The 17189-nt window shown below is 40.4% G+C and overlaps 1 protein-coding gene across 2 annotated transcripts in view; it reads left to right on the top strand.

The window, feature by feature from the left end:
• Positions 1–17189, top strand: part of ELOVL6 (ELOVL fatty acid elongase 6) — an 81003-nt gene that overhangs the window by 49073 nt on the left and 14741 nt on the right. For both annotated transcript variants that reach the window (XM_064652102.1, XM_064652104.1), the window contains exon 2: positions 1821–1952. In XM_064652102.1, coding sequence (XP_064508172.1) covers positions 1821–1952 — 132 coding nt within the window. The remainder of the gene's footprint in view (positions 1–1820; positions 1953–17189) is intronic.

Here is a 17189-nt window from a genome sequence, read left to right as displayed (position 1 = left end):
GTGAGAGGTTGCTGGACCTTTGGTTGTCCTGGTCTTTCTGGGGGTTTTGCCAGTGTGAATGGTAAAGCTCACCCAGGAAGCCACAGGCACCAGGTCCTCCCTTCTCAGTGCAGAGAACTGGGTGGATTTTCATGCAGTTACCTTTGTCTTGCAACACAGAGCTATAAACACATCAGCAGAAACTGAGGAGTTTCGAACTGGGCAGAAAATGGCATGCTGCTGAATCCATACTGGTATGCCTTCGTCTCCTTGGACTTAGTTTTCACTTAGCTTTCAAACTTATATAAAATTCATTTCTCTCAAGTGAAGGCTCGTGTGCTTTCTTTGTATTTCCAAAGAGATGTGTTTTTCTGGACCTGGCAGGAAGACCCATGTCCATCGAGGGTCTTGTGTTCCATGTACCAGTTCCCTTGAGCAGGTGCAGGCACACGCTGTGCTGTGCCACACTGTGCTGCACATATTGCTTGGCCTTCAGGACTGTGCTGTACTGTATGTATTACTGGCTGTGGGGTACCCTCAGCTGGCTAATCATAATGGAAGAGGCTGGAGGTGGCACCTACTTGGTACCAGTAGTGACACCACAGCATGTACTTGTCTTTGTCTTGAGGTGAAGCAACACACTTTCATTTAAACATCCAGTTGAAAATCCTATAAAAATTCTCAAGACCACAATGTGGGTGAGCCTCGCTACCAACAGGAAGCATGGGCAGCATGCCATGACCTGATCACAGGTCTGTCTGCTACTCCTGTATCTTGGGGTTCCAGCATCAGAAGGAACAAAAGGTCTTGTACCTTGCTGATGCCTTTTCTGGGATGTTAATGAAGTAGTTACTTTTCTTGAGAGTGTTTGTCATTTTCTTTTTGGGGTCCAGAAAGAACCAGAACCTCCTGGTGCAAAATCGTAGTCCATTGATATTTGTGAATGTAATTATAGATTTTGTGGAGAAAATTCTATGCTTGAATAGATGCCCATCCAGTTAGGCTACCATTAATGCTGTACATAAATTAAGTCTTAGTCAGTGTAATACTGTGCTGTGTGGGAAGGAATCCCAGGCCGAATCTATTTTTGACCTCTACTGGTTGATTTACAATGAGTTATAGCAGCAGAGTTCAAATGTTTGGTGATTATTGCTGAGCTGGACTACTCTCAGGCAGTTTTAAAAATAAAACTTGCAATTTGAATAGTATCATTGGAGTTCCTTAACAAAACCCTGCCTGACCTTTCATCAAGTGCACTGGATTTCCTGAACTGGCACTCACAGGCAGGGCTTTTTGCCGCAGGTTACTGCTGCTTTATGGAGCTATTGACCTCTCCTTGTTGGTTCTCTGCTTTTCATGAGGCTCATCATGTTGTGTTGCAGTGCTCATGATCTTTAAGTGTCTTCTTGGAGGGAACAATGTGTAACTAAATTGCCAGGTAGCAAGGATCCTGCAGGAAACAAGAATTTATATGAAAAGATAAATGAGGCACAAAATGTGATCAGGTGGTTCAAGTTATCAGCCATGTTGGACTTGCAGAAGGGTGTCTGGGCTCTGCAATATCTGTTCTATTCCTCAAAGAAGTTCAGTCTTTAGAAACTGGGGAAGAATGGAAACCAAATTTGGGTGTTCTTTTTCAGAACTTCCCCAGGGTCAATTTTGCCTGCACCTGGCCCTAACTCTATGTGTAGGGATGTAGATTCATACAGAAATTATAAACTCAGCTAGGATGCAGGAACATCTTCAAAAGAGTTTTCTTTTGAGGAAATACACAAGCCCTTAGTGGTGATGTCCATAGGTGATTCTGCTCTTGACAGGTGTTTTTTGGTTTTGTTTTGCAGGAAGAAATCGTTCCTGTTTTCAGCTCTGTATGCTGCCTTTATATTTGGTGGTCGGCACCTAATGAACAAACGAGCAAAATTTGAACTGAGGAAACCGCTAGTGCTCTGGTCTCTCAGCCTCGCCGTCTTCAGGTAGGCACTTCTTCACACCAACTGCCTTTGACATCACTCCACAAAGGGGCTTTGGGGTTCTTTACATACATGAGCACTGCTGGTGCAACAGGCTCACCCAAAAATGGCATTTCTTTAGTTCTGCTGTTCAGGGTTGTATCCTGATCCACTCCTCACCGGTGAAATGGTTCCCCGTTGACTTGCCAGATCATACAGCATTTGAAGAGGAGAGAAATCAATAACCCTCCTGAAGAACAAAGGTGAAAATAAAGGAGTGCACGAGAAAAAAACGCTTATCATTGCAATATACCATGCAAGCTACAAGTGGAAATAAGCACATTAAGATGTTAGTCTTGTTCTCACTTACTAGTCGTATTACAATTTTATGTGTGCATATATGGAATATTTAGTCAAGACTCTGCTCTCCATTACAGTGAGGTAAACCTAAAGTCACTGCTTTGATGACAGGTAAATTAGGCCACTGTAATTGAAATCAGGATCTGGCTTCTGGTTATTCCATCACAAATTGCTTGTGAGTGCAGCAAAAAGGTGGCTCCACAGGGAAAGGCTGGTTTTTAGTGATGCACATCTCTCTGGCTGTGTCACTCTGTCTGGCTGTGATACCGTATCATTGAGTCTGGGCAATGTCAGGTTCAGATTCTGGATAGTTGTTGAAGTCAGGAATACAACTGACCAACCTTAATTCCATTTTAGCTGCTGAATATGCTAATTTTTAATGAGGCTGAAGATAAATGAATGAAAAAAACAAATGCTTATAAAAATAGCCCTTGCAAACAAATGAACTTTTGGTACAATTTACTAGTAACAGTACACAGATGACCCAAGGATTATCCTCCATTTCAGTGCCTATTGGGACTGTAAATTGTAGATCGCTCAACAGCATAGAGACCATTTACAAACCATTGTCAAACACCTGTATCTTTTTCTAATTTCAATATAATAATTACTGCTTGTATTAATTCACAAGTACATAAAACAGGTTTGCTTACTGAGCAGCTGTGAATGGTGCATGATTTTTCACAGCATGGGAACAGTTTTAGCTGAGAGGTTTTACAAAGTGAAATAAAGCAGGAATGGAGAAGTTTGGCTTTTTTCATGGCTTTTCCTTTTTGTCTCCAAAATTATATCACCTTGAGACTTCCCAAAACTCTGGCAGGGGAAAATAAGTTGTATTTCTAACAGCTAGGGCATGCTAACAGAAGAATTTTATTTTGGCTTGGTTTTAATTGTTCCTCAACACCTTAAAAATATCTCAGAGCAGACAAAATATTTAGCAGTCTAGATAACTTTGAGAGCAAGTTCTAACACTGTGAAAATTTACAATTTTCATCTGGTTGCATTTGGTGCTGTACTTCTGGCTGTGTTTAACATCATTTTACGTTAAGGTCCTGTAAGCAACTGTCATCCTTCGTTACAGTAATGGCTGAATTTCAACAGCTGTTGAATTGGTTCCTAGATAGCTTTCATTTGAGGATCAGTTTTTGAAGTGGTTTGTAGCCAGCAGGATCCCAGAATGCACATTCTCATTGCACTTTCTTATTGCACGTAGACACTAGAAACTAGCTGGCTTGCACTGGCTTTGTAGTTTAGCTCCCAATCTGGGGGGGGTGAAGCATGATTTCAGAACTGTCCTTTGTGTAAGATGTATAGAGCAAACTTAAAAATCACATTATTTTGAAGTGGGTCTGTGGCTGACATTTGCATGTTGGGGTTTTTAAAGCAATTTCACTAGTTAATTTCATCCCAAAATCATAAGTGATCAATGCAGCAATCAAGGAATAGCATGAATTTACACTACACTGTTTAGATGACTTTGAAATCAACATATTCATTACTTTCTAATTGTAGGTTCCCATCATAATCATATGAGATAGCTAACTCATGGTCAGCCTAAGCTGCTGAGTGATGCTGGGTGATATAAAAACTGTGGACTTCAGGTTTTAAAGCTACAAGTTGCCAGGATGAATCTGCCACAGAGACCACCTCAGTGCAGGCACTCGAGTTAAGCTCTGCTTGTGCAGATGAGAAGAACTGGCCAGAAGGGCACAGTTAGAGAAGATTCAACACGGCAGGGTTCACTTCCTCCATCAGCTCAAATAACACAATTTGGGGACAAACGTTCCCCAAGCACTGCAGAACTTACACTTTCCTCTGTGTCAGGAAATGAGACAGCAGAGTGGAGAGGGAAGAGCTGAACAGGAGTGTGAGATGTTTGGCCTACACAGAAGCACTGTGCATTTAACCTGTTGAATTTGCTAGTGGACATCAGTTGATTACAACTATGCTTTGCTCTTTTGAGGCGCTGAGTAGAGTGTGAAGAAGAGTGAAATAGGGAAGGGGGAAAAACAACTCCAAATGCTTGCAGTAAGACAGAGGCTGAAACCTTTGTAACTTCATTGCAACATGCAGTCCCATACAAATCCCCTTGACTTTTGGCCTAGAAAACAGAGGAAATGCCAAAGAAATCATTAAAACCTGAGATGAAGACTTCTTGTAAGTGTTCACTGGAAGATCCATTACCTGGTGCTTCAGCACCACTGTGCTTTCTAGGACCATTTGTCACTCCCAGCCTTACAGACTCTCTTAGGAAGAAGGACTTTGAATGCTGTAAACTTTCCAGGTAACTTGGATCTGGTTTTTTTCTGGCTCCTTGCATAACTAGGTGTTTCATTTATATATGCTTGGCTTGAAAGACATTCCTGCTTCCTCCAAAGGTCAATTCAGATAAATTTAGATGCCAATGTTCTGCCTGTAGACTTACTATGGATCCAGGAAAATGCTCCTTAACTCTAAAAAGACTTCCTCTTTGGCTTTCTGGGATGCTAAAATAGTAAGACTTTTAAAATACCTTGCAGAAATTCTAAGTAATTTATTTATTTGCCATAAGTGATTGTACTGAGGAAAGAAAAACCTGCCTGGAGAGCCCTCAATATTCTGCCTCAAGGTCAGTATGAGGCTTTTTTCTGGACTACTTGTTTGTTTCCCTTCTAGCACTCCTACCATTTTACCTGCTTCAAATGTCCTCAGAAATAGTAACACTTAGCAGAGGCTGAAAAGATGTGTTTTGGTCTTGAAAAAAAAAGAGGAAATTGCCTGCCAGGCAATCACATGGTCCTTCTTCAGAACATATCCTGTATGCTTTGCTCTTGCCAAGATCATTTAAATATGGTAGCAGCTACAGTAGGAAACTTGCCACGCTTATAAATAAACAAAACAACTACACCACCCTGCTGAGGTTGCTGAGCATTCAGGAGCCCAGTCAAGAGTGATTTTTGTGTCAACACTGGCAACCAGCAGGACTTCTGAGGAAAAAAAAAAGCAGCTTTATTTCCCTTTGAAAGTGTTGACTAGTTTTGAACATTTTGTCTCTGGAATAGGTTACCACTTCTCAGTGAAAACTTCTGCAGGAGCAATGACAGGAAATTTTATTTTTGACTTGGAAACCACTGTGAAAACATGATCTTCTGGGATCTTTTGCTGAGAAATTAGTTTCATATATTTCTCTTGGGTTGTGGGGTTGGTTTGGTTTTTTATTCCCTAGCAGGTTTTTTGACTTGTTTCAGGCATTGACGATTTGTTATCTGAAATGTTTCCAGTCTTTCGTTTTGTTCGGTTTCATTTTGTTTTCTACACTTTATTTGAGTGATTTTGCCCAGCCTGGTTATGTACCAAGGTTGTGGGGGAGCAGTCCTGTGCTGCTCTGTGTCAATGGGAATCTCCTGTTAGAAAGCTGACACAAAAGATCTCTCTTCAGTCCCATAAAACCCCAAGGAAACCATTGCTGATTCACCTACATAATCAAAGTGGCAGTCAGTCCTGTATTTCTGAATATTTCCTGGGGTTAAAAATCTGCAAAACACATGAAACCTGAATTGCCAGTTTTATATTCATGCCATTTTGAACATAAAGTTAAGGCCATTCGTTGAATGTTTTACTTGGAGTGTATCAAAAGTGTCATTCTGACATCTGTAGAAATCAGCAAAGCTGAGGCCAGGATTCATGGAAGGATATAGAATTATTCATGTTTTCATTACATTACATCTCAGATGGATTTTTGTAATTCCTTTTATAGACCATGGAGTCTGTGTGTGTAGCATCTCTGTCAAGGAGCTTAAACATGTTTGATCGCCTCATCGTCACACAAGACCAGCAGCATGGCAGCATTTTCATGTGCTCTCCATCCTTAAGGGGCTGACAACAGAAGTTTCAGGGTCAAGGCACTAACTAATAATAGTAAAAGGTTGTTTTCCCTCAGGAGTACTGTCATATCAATAGGGGAGGCAAAGAAGCTAAAACATCTAATGTGATGCAATAATTTGTAGGCAGAGGCTAAGCCTGACCATGGCTGGTGGGTGTAGTGAGAGGAGGAATATCTCTTCATCTAGCCAAACTACACTACCACAAAGCAATTATCATCACCTGAGATCGCTGAGATTCTAATTGAAACCCAGCTATGCTTTGTAGCAGTGGTTGAAATGAGTTGGTGTCAATACAGAGTTTCCAAATGTCTGTCTTCCTGGTAAACACCTTTTAGCTACATTTGATATAATTTCTACAACTTTGAAAGGGTTTGCCTGCCTGCCACAAAGCTAACCAGAGCCCCAAAAGCAAAGTTTTCCCACAGCAACAGGTCTTATATTTGAAAGACATAAACCAAAGAGTGTCACTAAAAGAAGGTGACTCACTTTGCTTTTATGGGACTGATATTAACTATTTCGTTACTGGAAGCACAAAAGCATTCTGTAAAGGGTTTGCCTTGTTTCACAGAGGGCTCCTGACAAGGCAGTCTGAGACACGTGTGAGGAATTCAGTTCTGAGCTGAATTGAATGGAAAAGACTACACATATGCTTAAAGAAACTATTTCAGTTGCTTGGATTTGTGACTCCTCAAATACATTCTAGTTATCATGCTTATAACTAGGAAAAGTGATGAAAGATGATTGAGATTTATGTCCTGTTGCAAGAGCTGCTGTTCACAGATACTTGCCATCGAGATTAAACACAACTTAATTTCATGTGTTGCTGAGCAACTCATCAAAATCTTAAAATACTCTGAAATTTTATAAGGTCTTGACAGTACATTCAAAGATAAATTACTGAAAAGAGGAATGTTTACCAAATAACATTAAAATAAGCAGCATTTCAGGTGAATTAATAATCTTCTCGCTTATAAATTTAAAAGCAAATGAACTCCAAGTGAAACATTCCCTATATTTGTGAAGCATTAATGTATATGCTCAGTAGGACATTTCTCAGAACCCAAATCAGCTTTTATTGCTGTGGACTCTGTTGTGTCCATCAAAGTAATTTTTAACGTAAACTGGTTTTACTGTTTTTACCTAATCAGACCTAACTGAAAGTGAGCCAAGGAGTCACCGTGAGCCCTGGCTGATTCCAGTTTACAGGAGATATGGATAGCACTGGCTAAAAATTATTATGAAAATCTCTTTTTTTCAGTGCTAAGCTGGGCTTCCTTTCTTTAAAACTTTCTTTTCTCTGACTTAGCTTGCTTATCTTTATTGCTGGAAAACGAACATCTTAGCAAAGTTAATTCAGTACATTATTTGGAAAACCACTGTGCTCGTTTTGCCCCTGTTCCTTCCCCTCTCTTACATCAGTGGGTGTGTTGACACTCAGTGTTGTCACCTTGAATTACACCTTCCTCATGAGATCATCCTGTCCCAGCCCACAGGAGCCCTTGCAGGCCACCACTTAGTATGAATGGTACTCAAAGCAGAGCCCCTGGGAGTGAGATTTGTCTCTCAATTTTAAATGGGGAGCAGACTGAAAAGTGTATTTGAGGAACAAAGAACATCTGTCTGGTGGCTTAAGAGTGGAACTGCACTAGAGATAAAGTAGTTAATTAATTCAAAAGGAATCAAACTTTCCTGCTGTCTCCCTGTGGCAGCACTTCTGCATTTTACTCAGCCTCAATACTCGGTTCGTGAGCAACCAAGGACCTCCTCCGTGCAGAAATCCCCAGGGAACTGAAATCCCTGTGTGTTTTTCTTCTGAGTAAGTCCCCAACAGCTTGTGCTTGTTGGAGACAGTGGGAATAAAACACTGAGAGGTGTTAACTTGCATGACCTATCAAATCCAACACTTCATGTGCGGACGAGCTGTTAATAAACACTGCCAAACCCAACAGTGCTTGCGTGCAGGGCTTGGCTGCATACGGGTGTCGAGTTGTGGTTAAGGAGAGTCACTGTTTTCTGACAAGTTTGACTTCTTCTAAACAAATGTGTGTCCTCGTGTCTGTACCATTTAGCATCTTCCTTAGGTTGCTGAATAAGAAAACTATATTTATTATTTACCAACTGTAGGCAGATCCCTGAGATCTGAACCTCTCTAGGTGCTTGCAGGAGTACTGCCCTGGAGAGTGAAAAAGGTCAGTGGCTCCAGGCCTGCAATTGGTATTAAATTTGTGGATCTGAGCAGCTCATTACAGTTATAACTTTTAGCTTCTTCAAGCCTTCTTTATTCTGTCAAATGCTAGTCTTTTCTTGTAACTTAGATTTTGCTTACTCTGTTATCTGCCAGTTTTATAGCTTTACTGATGGCTGGCTCCACTGGTTGGCTTGATTCTCTGCTAAATCTTTCACTTTATTACTGTTTGGCTTTATTTGCATAGGATAATTTCAAACTCCTGAATACATACATTTCAGTGCAATACATGACAGTTACTCTGCCAACTTGATACATTTGATCCCATAAGTATCTTTAATTTATCCTGCAGAACTAGATAATGCCACTTTTTTCGGATTATCATTTAAATCTCTGCAATACTACACTTATTCTAAAATTGCCTTGAGATAATGTTGGATGCTGAGAATAATTTCAGTAGCGGCCCAGGAACAAGTGCAAATGCCCCTGAAGCATTCATTAAGGATTGCTTAAGAGGTACAATGTGCTTATGAATCCTCATGGGCTACTTTAGAAATCCTCAGATGGATTCCTTAATTCATATGAGATTTTGCACCACATACAAGGCTTAAGTTGAAAATTGATTTTTTTTCCTTTTTAGTCATTTAGCCACAGTCCAAACTTGCTGAAATAAATATCTAAGAACTAGAAAATGTTTCTTGACAGAAAATCACCTCACCAGGTATACAGCCTTCACAGGGTTCTCGGGAACTTCGCTACAACAAAAGTCCAATAATTATTATTTTGTGATGGAATAGTGACTTATTGCTCAAGAAGTAACAGCTTTCATCAAGAAACTGTTCCTGCAAGTTCCTAACCTCCATGAACCAGATAATCAGGGCGCAGTGTCAGGTAGCAGCACACTGGCAAGACCAGATGATAGGTGATAACTATTGATTAACTTGTAAGTGACTCTTTGGAAGTCAGAGGAGATGCAGGGATACATGGGTAGAACCGAAAAATTGTTTTTCATTCACTTAAGAAAACAGTTATATGTTTTTCAGCAGTGTATGATTACAAGGGTGTCCCTGTAAGCAGCTTATGCTATTCTCTTATGTTCCTAGGGTAATGATTGAGTGCAGCTGCCCTTCAGCATGACCATTGCTCCTTGCTTATCTCTAGCAAAACCCAACGGGCCTTGTGTAGCTACCAAGTAGTCTATAAGACTCTCTATGCAAGTATAATTCCTATTACCTTCACCAATTATATTCTCCTCTGTTACACAGACTACTGATAGAGAACTAGCCCTGGCATTTGTTCTTCTACTATGCTTTGTAAGCAGTGCATGTTCTTCCACCAGCTCACAAAACTTCACTTTATTGACTTTTTTTGTACTCTGCTCTCAGGATTGTCTGAATATAGCTATTTCCAGTCATAGGGAAGGCAGGTCTAGGGGATCAAATTGCATTTCCTGGAGAGGGAATTCAGGCTCTGTGAGAAGGGACTGGAAGGCGGTGGCTGTGGTAGATTGATTTTTATCCACACATATAAATAAGCCTTACGAGTAGTAGTTGCAGCAACTGGCAGAATTTGTTGAGCTTGCCACTTTAGCAAGGGAATATCAGATGGATTTTCTTCTACTGTGGTGTTATTGTGATTAAAATCTCCAGATGACAGTGTCCATTGATCAAGGGCCCTGCAGAGATGTCACTGTTTGAGTATGCTTAAAGAGGTCCCTGGGGAAAGGAGGAAATAAGTCTAGTTTTCTTTCCACTTTTGTCAATAAAACGGACAAAGAAATGGTTTTGGGAGCCAGGTGAGTTGTGACTAAGAAATCTGCCAGTGAGAGGGAAGGGCTGAAGGGAGTGGACCCACATGGAAGGATTTATTGCTGAGGAGAAAAAAAAGGCTGATGCAAGGCACACAGTATGTGGCCTCACTCAGAAACCACAGAGCAAACTGTCACTTTGATGGACCTCGTTACCCTCCCCAAAATTTATCGCATAGGATACTAAACACCACCCAGGCATTTATGCATATGCTTATGGGTATATAAACCTGCACAAATGGTATATTATTTCTTAGAGCCATGTAAAATATTTGCACAATTTTTAAATCACTCTAAGCTGGCCTGACATCAGGTTTTGGTCCCAACTGAAAACTCAAATTATTTGCATTGAAAAAGTTGCTAGAAAGGCATCTGGGTCAGATATGGTAGAGGTCTGAAAAGTAAGGCTTGTGTGCTTGGTTCAGTGATGGGAGTCTTTTTTAGAGATGGAAGGGGAATTCTCTCAAATTTTACTTTGGGATTTTGATAGGACTGAACCCAAACCTCAAAGTATGCATGAATTTATGCAAAGAAAAGTCTTCTACCAAAAAGAGTAATAAAAACTGCAAAGATCAGCATGAATTCTGCTCACATTCATGGTACTGAGAGCCAGAGCACCTCATTATAAAACACATCCACTACTGCTAACTATCAGATTTAGGATAAGCAAGAACCACACTGAAAAGAACATATTATTGCTCATCTTCCCCTTTTCTTACCTTTTTTTTGACAATGCTGTGGCTTAGACTCCACCTTGAACGAGTCTCCATCACCTTCAAGGAGGGCAAAGGAGGACTGTGTGGGTGAGCTGCAATATCCATCTGTTTTCCTTCCCAGTTAGGAAATGGGCAGGGGAAGAGGCTGAGGAGCAGCTGGGCAGTAAGGCATCAGAAGGATGGGACTTGTTAAATTCTTGGTGTTCTCGTGCCCTTGCAGAGATGGTAACTATTTGTGTAAGTATGTTTTGGAGGAACCCAGTTTTGTTATTCAGAGCAGTGGATTATAGAGACAGAATTTGTAGTAAAAATAATGGTACTTAATACAGCATTGGTATGGTTCCTGCTGCATTCTTGACTGTAGCATAAGGGTATTTCCAAGATTTTTAGTCAGTCCTGAAATTTTCTGTCACTCTGTAAAGGAACCATGTTTGAAACAAGATCCAGCAGAGATGCAAACCACTGTCTTAAATGCCTTTTCAATGGTTCCCAGAGCAGAGTAGCTGCTCAGAGCATGTGCCACATTTTGAACTTTCTAGTGCCAAGACTGGCTGGAAAAGTTCCTGCCTTCCGTGGTCTTCGTTTTCCCCACTGTGACTAAGAGCAAAGAAATAATGTTATAAAAAAAAAAGTAGAGGAGAGACTATTTTATCTGCATCATTCACCAGTCTAGTTAAACGGCATGGCCATGCAACCAGCCAGAGCAGCACAGCTGGGCAGGCAGCAGGGCAGTGGAGGCAGCACCCTGCCTGCAGGGTGAGTGGTGAAGTAGCTCCAGTGCAAGAGGGCCAGCAGAGCTCACTGTGGGATGCATGGGTACAGGAGCTCAGAGAGAGAGAAGTGCCACAGAGGGTGCTCATTGCTAGTTACACCTCCTCAAAGAAAGTGACCATTTTCAAATAATGCATCCCGTCTCCTTTCTCAGCTGGAGAGGTAAAATTGCAAGTGGGAACAAAGGTGTTAGTCATTACAAGCTTTAAGGGAGTTTGGAAAGTTAGAAACATTTCCTAGTCTAAAACATTTGTGAAAATTGTGTTCTTAATTACAATGGTTTAGGCATTATGAAGAATATGCCTTTCAGACACATGGACTGAAGAGGATGAGTTCTGTATTCTTTTTAAAGAATGAGATTAACATAAGTGCTCTTAAATGACTGTTAATTTTTGAAAACGTGCTTTTAAAGGTGTTCAGTTACCATAGGAAAAAAGTATATCATGAGACCAAGGTGCTTTTTCCATAATTTTTTCGTGTCCCTGCCCATTGCAAGAGAATAAATAATGGTCCCAAATAAGTTCATATATATACTAAACTGGGGAGGACACAGGGAGTTCTTTCAAATATCTGCTAGCAACTGAATTGTAGTAACTGAGCACGTGGTTGTCTAAACACAGTTAACAAGGGGTAAAATATGTTAGTACAAACCTCCTTCTCTGCTTTTGCAGTTTTACACTAAAATTGCTAAATATAGAATGAGCATGTAAATAGTTACCATAGTTTAGCAGCACCAGAGAAGACTCAATAATGTTTCCACATCTGTGCCTGAAATTAGTTTTCTAAAAGGAAAAGATGAGAAAATTATAGCCAGTGTGATTTTTTTTTTCCCAGTGAAATGCAAACAGTATAGAGCAGAAAGAAGTTCAGCTTAGGTTCTCAGTAATGTTATGATAGTCCTAAATCCGTATAAAAACAATCATTGCAGTCCTCTGCAAGACTGACTTAGAAATCGTTAGATTTTTTCATTTTACAGTGAGAATTTAGGGTTTTGTTTTTGTCCACGGTTGACTCACTGGTTATGTCTTCAGGCTTTTCCTTCAAACACTTGGATGGATAGAAGCCTTTCAAAATAAGTTTCCCACAGAATCAATTGCTGTATTAAAAGTGCATTTTTGTAGTTTTATCAACTGAAGGCATTAGTAAAAGAGAACAGGAGTTTTTCAGAGTATTGGCATTGAATTTTTCACCTCACTAGCATGGCTTTTGTACCTGTTCATATTGCAAGGAGTTAGGAACCCCCCCCATCATGGATTCCGGTCTGTGCCTGCTTTTCTTCTGTAGTCCACTGGTGCGAGTAGGGGGATTGGCAAGGAGCATTAATGCAAGCAATTACAATGCTTAGAACAACTGCAAAAATTCCACAAGGGAGAAAATCCAAATATTTTCTCCTGCAGTTAGGGTCAGTTGCTGTGGTCTGGTCCTGCGCAAACTCAAGAGGTGTGACAGTTGAGGGGAGATACAAGCAGGGATGCTCTTAAAACTAACTCCATAGGTTCACATTCTCTGTGGCTTTTGTCCAGCTGTATCAGGCCAAATCCACACTGGTATTTGCCTAACATATCAAGGGAAAAGAGTGGGAAAGCAAGGATCTGAGTGAGTGTTAGGACTGGTGTTCTGGTTAGGTCAAAAACTTTTCGAACTCTTAGTGTTTCTAGGACAGTACAAGTTTGTAAACTTGTCTGTATGTCTCTGCCTATCAACGTGTATTTTTAGGTCTTGAAAGTGTGCTGCCAAATTATCAAATGTGCAGACAATGAAGTCTGTTGTTAAGAAGTGTACCAATAGCTTTTAAGCCTATAAACTATTTATCTTGAAAGATATAGGTGTACCCCAGGTAATTTGGGACTTGAAGGTTCAGAAAGCAACTTTAAAAAGTGAAAAGAAAATCTGTAGTAGGTCAAAGAACTATTCCTCTTGAAGAAAATTCCTCCTATTGGAGCGTATTTACTGTTAATTCAGTAATACTATTTTCACTGATGAGGCCAGACCTCTTTCTGCTTACCTCAAACAGACCTCATGGTAGGGCACTGAACCACAGCTCATGACATTGCACATCATTTCTCATCATGACTCAGACACAGATTTTTGACAGGACAATTAAATTTCAGTTTACCTTGCCTCTCTGTCTTTGAAATGGCTCTTATGCTTAACCACCTTATGAGGCTGTCACAAGTAAAAAGGCCCTTAGGTTCTATGAGGTATTCACAAATACAATGCTAAGGGCCTTGAAGATGTCAACACAGACAGAAGTGTGAAGGAAGTTAGGTCTGAACCTGAAGAGAACCCCATCTTATGAACAGCTTTGTACTTAGCAGTTCTTCACACAGGAACATCTGGCCTAAACCAGTTGCTGGCCTGAATATTATTAAGACGTTGGTAACTCTGGGACAGCCCAAGCTGGAGGTGGTAGGTCACTTGACTGTTGGAAAGCAGAGGAGACCAAAATTTTGGTGTGGCAACAAGGTCTGCTATGGGGAGAGAATGGAGATGACCTTTTCATCTTAGGTGGATTCAATGAGGAGACAGAGTCTTCTGGGGAGGTCCCTGAATTGGTTCTAGGAGGTAAAACAGAGAAGTGTCTTGTAACAACAGTCTTTCTGCAGGAAGAGGTCTCCCTTTCCATCACTAACCTTGTCGTTGCTTGAAAGCACTTCAGAAATGTTGAAAGATGATGAAACAACAGCCTAATTACATTAATTTTCTTTGCCGTGTCTTATGAAAATAACAGTTGGGTTGAGTTCATCAGCTGTAATTTGAACAAGTGTCTCTCTAGGATTTCAAGGTACCTCACTGTTAAGAAGTCCTTTCTTTAAATGCTTATATAATAATTAAAAAATATTACATTTAGATTTAAAAGGGACCAAATCCATAGTCAGTACTATTCTTTTTCAGACTTCATCACTTACAGGAATACTGTATCGCTGTGTATCCTTCACTCACCAAGAGACTGCTTAATTTAATTTGGGAAATGAAACCCTCTTCCACAAACCTAGCAAAATATTCTTAATAACCAGGTGCAGACTTACAAAGCTGGTTCTTCTAGTCAGTTATTAATGCAAATGAATATTTCATATAGACTGTCCTTGTGTCACACTGACCATTTAGGATGCTGGGTGCCAGATCCTTTCCCAGGTTGCTTTTCTGTGAGATCAGAGGACATGTCATATTGCATGACATGTCATATTGCATGACATGTAGCCACAGGTCTCATTAACTCTGTGAAATCAAAATAAGAGCCATTAATTCCATGTAGATCACTGAACAACAGCCAAATGATAGCTTTCAGTCATTACCCACATTTCATTTATACTTAATGATTGGCTTCTTAGTGTATGGTTTCTCACCGTACAGTGCAAATATTATGATTTAGCAATCAAAGATAAGCCTAAAGCAACTTCATAGTTTCTACATCTACCTAAGTACAAGAAGATGCAGGATTTTATGGTAATTCATGGAACTTACATAACTTCAATTTCAACTCTTGAATATCATCAAGGAAAACTAAGACAGGAGTCACGTCTAAGATAATGTTTAAGTAGTCTGACAACCTTTTTAGTGAAACTATATATTAAGATTTTCATAGACTTAATTGATTCCTCCTTTCTTTCACAAAATTTATTCCATCTGGAAAATACAACTTTTTTTTTAATACTGTATCATCATGTATTGCACATTACCCAGTGAAGGTGGTGCTGCTCCTCCCCTCCCCCCGCAGAGCTGGCTAAGTGTGGATGAAAGCGTACATCACTGGAAAAAAATCACAAGAAGAGTTAAGAGGTGATTCCTTTAAAAAAAAAAGAAAGAAGGAGTGGAACAGCTGCAATTAAATCTAGCCACTCCACAAATACCTCCCAGAGCAGCTTAGGTATCAGAAAGCAGATCAAAACAATTCCAAATGCTGGTGGGTTGTGCTGCTCCTTCACTACATTCCTTCTCATGTCAAAACCCCCAGAAAGTGGGGCCCGGAGGACCCACATTCGCTGTCTGTGATACCCTGTAAACATGTGCCTGTAAACGTGCAAGTTTAAGGAAACTTAATTAGGCAGGAAACATATTTATCACTCGCCCTTTGCTTCAGTGTTCTGGAAGGTTGGTGTGTGACCAGGTTTCACCAGTCCTCTGCCTGCGGTGGAAGGAGTGCTGTCTCTGTCAGGCAGGCTCTTAAGGAGGCTACTCTCATGGTTTTAATTCACTTCCCAGCCTCAAAACAGTCTGGCATGTCTACCCACAAAAGGTTTTGGAACAAGAAGCTTTGAATAAGCACCAGGAAAAGTTAATTCTGGTCAGCAGAAACCAGACTCTAATATTCTTTTCTCATTTGATACCACCCAGATAAACACTTTAACCTGGACATTCCCTTCTGGTTTGGCTCAACTTTAAAAAGAAACTACCCTCTCTATAACCATATCCTGGGAGAACTGGAAAAAATGCAGTTTCATCTCTTTTTTTACAGATGATGAGGGCAGACTCCCTTAAACCTTCTGTTTAGCTGCTAAAGTTTTGTTTGACAGTCTTTCTTTTTGCCATAAAGGTTAGCGGTTTCCCAGAGTACTCTGCTCCTAGGGGACCTGAAACCACCACAAAATGTAAGGACAGATTCTAGATTGGGAGCAGGCCAATGGTTCATTAAATCTTCCATCTTTCCCACTGGTTTGATAATCACTGCAGAAATAGCAACGCAGCAAGCACACTGATCCGACTACCTCACCTGTCTACACAGATAATAGTTTAGGTATCTCTTCCTATAATACAGTGGTATTATATGTATGTATTCATATGTATTTAGTGTGTGGTCACCATACAAATGCATGTTCCCAGAACTACTCTGTTTGCTAGGTAGGACCTATTCTTGTATGCTTCCTCCCTGGAACGGGCCATTTCCCAACACTGGTCTGCCAACTTTATCTGAAGTCACCTACAAGAAAGTCATACTGTGGCAAGCATGGAAAAAACCATTCCCTGTGCTGGTTTGCAAGGCAAGTGGCCCCTCAAATGCCTGCATCCTCCAGAGGTGCCTTGGTATCTGTTGAGTCAGCCAAAAACTATCATTCCTTCTCATGTGGCCAAAGCAGGGTTTTATGGGAGACAGATAGAAATCTCCCACAAACAACTTAATTTGCAGCAACAAAATACATCAATTTCTAAAGAAATTGGTCATCTAGCCCTGTCCCTGCTATGTTATCTGCGTGCTGCACATCAATGATGGGCTGGTCCTCTGGGTCCAGGTAAGAGTGAGTGGCAAGAAGCTTACTTGTACCAGGTAGAGAGGAAAACCTCTATAAATACTTCTAGAGAACTGCAAACAAACCTACCACTCATGTTGAAAAATTGCTTTGTTACAAACTTATTTTTAGGAATGAGTTGAAAAGAACAGCAAGGGAATGGTTGAAGGATGTGATATGCTTCTTTCACATTAGTACATGCTGCTTTGTAATACTGGGGTTTCTGAGTTTCTTTGCTCATGGGAGTTTCTTTACAGGTTTGACAACTGTCTTGTTGGAAAGTTCAGTGATGTTTGATGAAGCTGCATTTCTTTTCAAGAAACTTAGTTCTGAG

This window comes from Pseudopipra pipra, chromosome 4 (assembly GCF_036250125.1).
Source record: "Pseudopipra pipra isolate bDixPip1 chromosome 4, bDixPip1.hap1, whole genome shotgun sequence".
Lineage (NCBI taxonomy): Eukaryota > Metazoa > Chordata > Aves > Passeriformes > Pipridae > Pseudopipra > Pseudopipra pipra.
Note: the sequence above shows the minus strand (reverse complement) of the source record. Positions and strands in the feature narration are given on the sequence as shown.